Below are 4,722 nucleotides of genomic sequence, written 5' to 3'. Positions count from 1 at the left end.
ATGAGCTAGCTATAGGGTGGCTTCCCCTGTCTTTTCCTTTTTCTTTTATGCTATTTATGTCAATATTTTCTACATTTGGAAAATCCATATATACATATGCCATGACATGATGATATGGATAATATATATGCATCTATGGATTGTATGAAAAGTTTGGATGTTCCCGACAAAAAAGAATAGATTTTGGTGGATATATAGATTATATATGGATGTTTACGGATATATGTTTTTATTTTTTGCGTGTAAATGAATGCAATGCATGTATAGTTTGAGAGAATATGTATGAAATTTTATATATACATCTATGGATTGAATGCAATGCATGTATGTTTATGAATACGATTGTTATATTTTGTTAATGTGTGGATCGATATGCGTAAAGTATTTGAAAATGCTTTATTTTTTGGTGATCAGTGATTAATGACATGTTTGTATTATTTGTGAATTTTTTAAATGTTGCAATTGTAAATATCCTATGGTTAATTAATTAAACATTTTCTAACCGGATATGGTGTGCCAAGTATGCATGCATGTCACAATATTTCTTATAAATGCTAGTTGTGTTTTATTCATAATATATAGTACATGTGCTTTATAGTGGTGACAAATATGCATGTCAAACAGGATATGACGGTGTGCCAAGTATGCATGTCAAACAGGATATGACGGTGTGCCAAGTATGCATGTAAGAGGGCGCAGAAACTTTTCAAGTGGATCATCATTCAATATCCATCTGCTCATTGAGGGCTTCCAAAATTCAATGGTAACAACCTCTCTCTCTCTCTCTCTCTCCCTATAAATATATATTATTTTCCATAAAATCCTAACCTTTTATGTTATTATTTTAGTGGTTTTACAATGCATCTTATGTGTGTTTGTTTTGTGTTTATTGCAAGGATTATCGCATGCAATGGTAGGCTAGAGTTCAATGAATTAATGGAAGAGAGTGTGCCTTGTGTGTCGTGGGGTCACTTACTGTTGAATATATGAGCAAATTACTACGAGATTTAATCCGAATAAACAGAAGATAAATCATGACAGCACTAGCAGAGATTAAACTAATCATGCGAACTAGCATAGTAGATGAACATATCACATCTAGGGCACATACTAGAAACATGAATTCTACCACGATCTCAAACAAGAAGGATAGAATCACATATGTACGGTGCAACGGGAGCGGCACCGCCGGCGTTGATGTTGTTGCCCATGTCGTTGAGGATGAGGTTGCCGAGGTCGGGGAAGAAGTCGTCGTTGGCGAAGTCGTCGCTGCCAGTAGTCGCGCGAGTGCGCTCCCCAAAAACCTGATCGCCCCACTCCCATACAGGATCACGAGAGACGGGGTTCCGGAGGCCTACTGTCCCTTCTCGCGGTGCACGCCGGAAGGAGGAATGGAGAAGACTTGCATGGCGGCGCAATGATCTGGAACGGTGGTGCGAAACCATAAAAAGCGTCGACGGCTAGGGTAGGCGCGTGCCTGACTATATAATGTGGCCGGGTAGGTCGTGGACGCGTCCATTAATTATTAATTGATGACATTAATTATTTCCGAGCAGCAAAAATATAGACAACGTGCATAGCTCTGTCCTCGGCTCATTCATGCGGCGCGGCGCGTCGTGACGAGGCGTGGCGAGCGAGGAGGAGAAGCGCACGTGTAGGTCTCCTCTTCTCATGCTCATGCAAGTGGTAGAAGAGCTCACCTTATAAATAGGTGCAACTCTCTCTATCAACTTTTGGGGTGAGACTAAACTTTGGTCTCACTCACACCACTCACATGTGTGCATGAATGGGTCAAGAGAATTTCAAAATTTTAGTTAGGCTTTGGGCCAAGCCCAGTAGCAAATTCCAACACTTACATCATTGAACTGCAGAAAGCACGGACAAGGACCCGTATGGGAGGCGAATGATGGGTTCAGCTCATTACACAGAACGGTCTAACCGGTGGAGAGATGATATGTTTTTCCTTGACATGACCAGTTCCCACAATGCAGGTTGTCTATCTCACCGATTCGAACGATGATGACCCATTTCATTCTTACGTCTTCAAGAGAAGAATCAGGCTCGAAGACTATAAGTCTGGCCGCCCTCCTTGACACACTACCGCCAAACAATATCTACATTGGAGTGTCATTTGTGACTCGCCTAATGGATACAAATCTTATCACCAAACACGTGATGGTATGTTCTCTTAAGTTATATCCATATTTGTTCTTCGTCCATGTGTGGCATCCCAGAGACTACCTAAGAAGATACTCCCTTCGTTCCTAAATATTTGGCTTTTTAGAGATTTCAACAATAACTACATATGAAGTCAAATGAGTGAATCTACACTCTAAAATATGTCTATATACATCAGTATATGGTAGTTCATTTGAAATCTCTAAAAAGACAAATATTTAGGAATGGAGGGAGTAGTTACCAACACTCCTATGTCAGGTGAAGAAGGCATTGCTCTGGACGGCTCAAAAGAGATGAACATGAGGACGGCAGGAAGTCGGAGAAGATGATGTTGGCCATTCATCTTGCATCGGAGGGCTCAAAACAGATCGACTGACAAACGTTTTTTCTTTTCAGTCGACACTTACACCTAGCCACGTCCTTGCCAATTAAATGAGCGGGAGGGGCACCGCACCCGCAGAAAGGGATTCAACAGAAAATTAGTTACGTACTACGCTCTGACTTACGAAGGCTCCACTACGTACTAGAGTAGATGATACTCCTTCTGTTTCTAAATATAAGTCTTTGTAAAGATTTACAGATATATCTAGATGCATTTTAGAGTATAAATTCACTCATTTTACTCTGTATGAAATCTCTTCAAAGACTTATATTTAAGAAGAGAGAGAATAAAAGGTAGGAGTATGTACGTACGCTGCATGCATGCATGCATGCATATCCATGTGCCGCGTGGAACCTACGTATGTACGAGAAGGACGCGATCGAGCACCAGCCAATGCAAAGTGGATCACCAACCGAATAACAAATGACGACGACGTGGATCAAATCGTTGATCGATGCGTGCAGTGGACTCTGGAATCAACCGAGTTTTAATTCGCCATCTTTAATTTCGGCGCGCCAAACGCAAATTGGTCTGTCTCTAATTGCGTTGATCATCGATGACCGATCAATGCAGATGCCTATATAAGCCAGCTATGCGTGGCCTGTTCCATCCATCGATCCATCCATCCATCCATTGCTATTTACTTCCCACAGGCAAGTAGTGGAGTTCGATTCAGGGGTTCAGCCATGGCAGCTCCGAGAGCACTCGTCCTCGGCGTCCTGCTGCTGATCGCCGTCTCCAACACCGAGGCCGCGTCCGTCGTCGTCGGCATGGCCAAGTGCGCCGACTGCACCAGGAAGAACATGAAGGCCGAGGAAGCCTTCAAGGGTAAGCGCTGATGTGCTACTCCATTGTGTGGCATTGCTGGGTTGACGCTTATCACCATTGTTCTGCCATGAACGTACCCCAGGTCTTCAGGTGGCGATCAAGTGCAAGAGCGTCCACGGCGACTACGAGAGCAAGGCGGTGGGTGCCGTCGACCGCACCGGCGCCTTCAGCGTGCCCCTGGCCGCCGACCTCCACGGTGCCGACTGCGTCGCTCAGCTCCACAGCGCTGCCTCCAACACGCCGTGCCTCGGCCAGGAGCCATCCAAGATCGCGCCGGTGTCCGAGGGCACCACCTTCGGCGTTGTCGCCGGCGCCAAGACCAACGTGTTGGCATCGCCAGAGTGTGCGTCGGCGACCCTGCTCGGGCCGATCAAGAAGCACATCATCGAGCACTTCCACCACAAGAAGCCCGTGCCACCGAAGCCGGAGCCCAAGCCCCAGCCCCACCCAGACTACGGCCCGGTACCCAAGCCTGAGCCGAAGCCGCAGCCCCACCCGGACTACCACCCCATCCCTCCCACGCCCACCTACGGCGGCGGCGGCGGTGGCGGTGGATACCACGGACACCACTAACTCCGACCTGCCACCGTCCGGCCCAACACTGAAATTTCATCACCGGGTTCAGTGAGTGATCGAGGTCGTTGCTTTGGTCTTCTGCCATTCGCTGCCCCGTTTTACTATCTGCACTGCAGAGTTGAGAGTTCAGAATAAACTTTGTGAGGAACACATGCATGGATTAGTGTGCTTCGATTGCTTTTTTATGATTATAATTTCGGTGTGTGCTTTGTATAAGAAGTTATTGTGGATCAAGTGATTTAATCAAGTCCATTTGTGTCAGTGAAATTACTGCAGATGTTGGCTTCTTCTGGCTTGATCTCGTTCTGCTGTGTGCTGCCTGCTTTTACTTCATGTTTTGTCTAATGATTTAGGCTTGCTTTATGTTTTTCTTTTTCATTTTTTAGTCAAAATTGTGTGATGGCTTCTTTAATGGAAAAATGTTTTGCCATGGTGGAGTTGTCTAAAACAATCATTACTCTTAGCTACTATTCAGATCTGTGGATTGAAACTCAAGTGCGATTCAGGCAAGTGTGCAAATGGATCTGTCATGGACAACTCATGGCATTCATGTCAAAAACAAAATTGCAGCTACCAGGGATCATGCATTCATATATACTGCCCGTTCTATTTGGACTTCTTTCAGCCTAAGCAGGAGGGGAACTGGGCCATGGTCCAGTCCAGCTCAAGTACATAAGGGTGCATATTTGGCTTGAATTGTTGAAGACCACCAAACGATCAATACCACTTGGGCATGAGATTGATGCTCAAAAAAAAAA

The 4,722-nt window shown here is 45.0% G+C and overlaps 1 protein-coding gene across 1 annotated transcript; it reads left to right on the top strand.

Moving 5' to 3' along the window:
- The first annotated feature begins 3,128 nt into the window (after window positions 1-3,128).
- LOC123176529 (proline-rich protein 4-like) lies at window positions 3,129-4,231 on the top strand. The gene is made up of 2 exons (XM_044590691.1): window positions 3,129-3,388; window positions 3,471-4,231. The coding sequence occupies exons 1-2, from the start codon at window positions 3,247-3,249 to the stop codon at window positions 3,959-3,961; spliced, it is 633 nt and encodes a 210-aa protein (XP_044446626.1). The 5' UTR covers window positions 3,129-3,246; the 3' UTR covers window positions 3,962-4,231.
- Window positions 4,232-4,722: the final 491 nt, after the last annotated feature.

The sequence above is a fragment of the Triticum aestivum genome, unplaced genomic scaffold (genome assembly GCF_018294505.1).
Source record: "Triticum aestivum cultivar Chinese Spring unplaced genomic scaffold, IWGSC CS RefSeq v2.1 scaffold49581, whole genome shotgun sequence".
NCBI lineage: Eukaryota > Viridiplantae > Streptophyta > Magnoliopsida > Poales > Poaceae > Triticum > Triticum aestivum.
The sequence above is the reverse complement of the archived record's forward strand: the minus strand, read 5'-3'. Positions and strand labels throughout refer to the sequence as shown.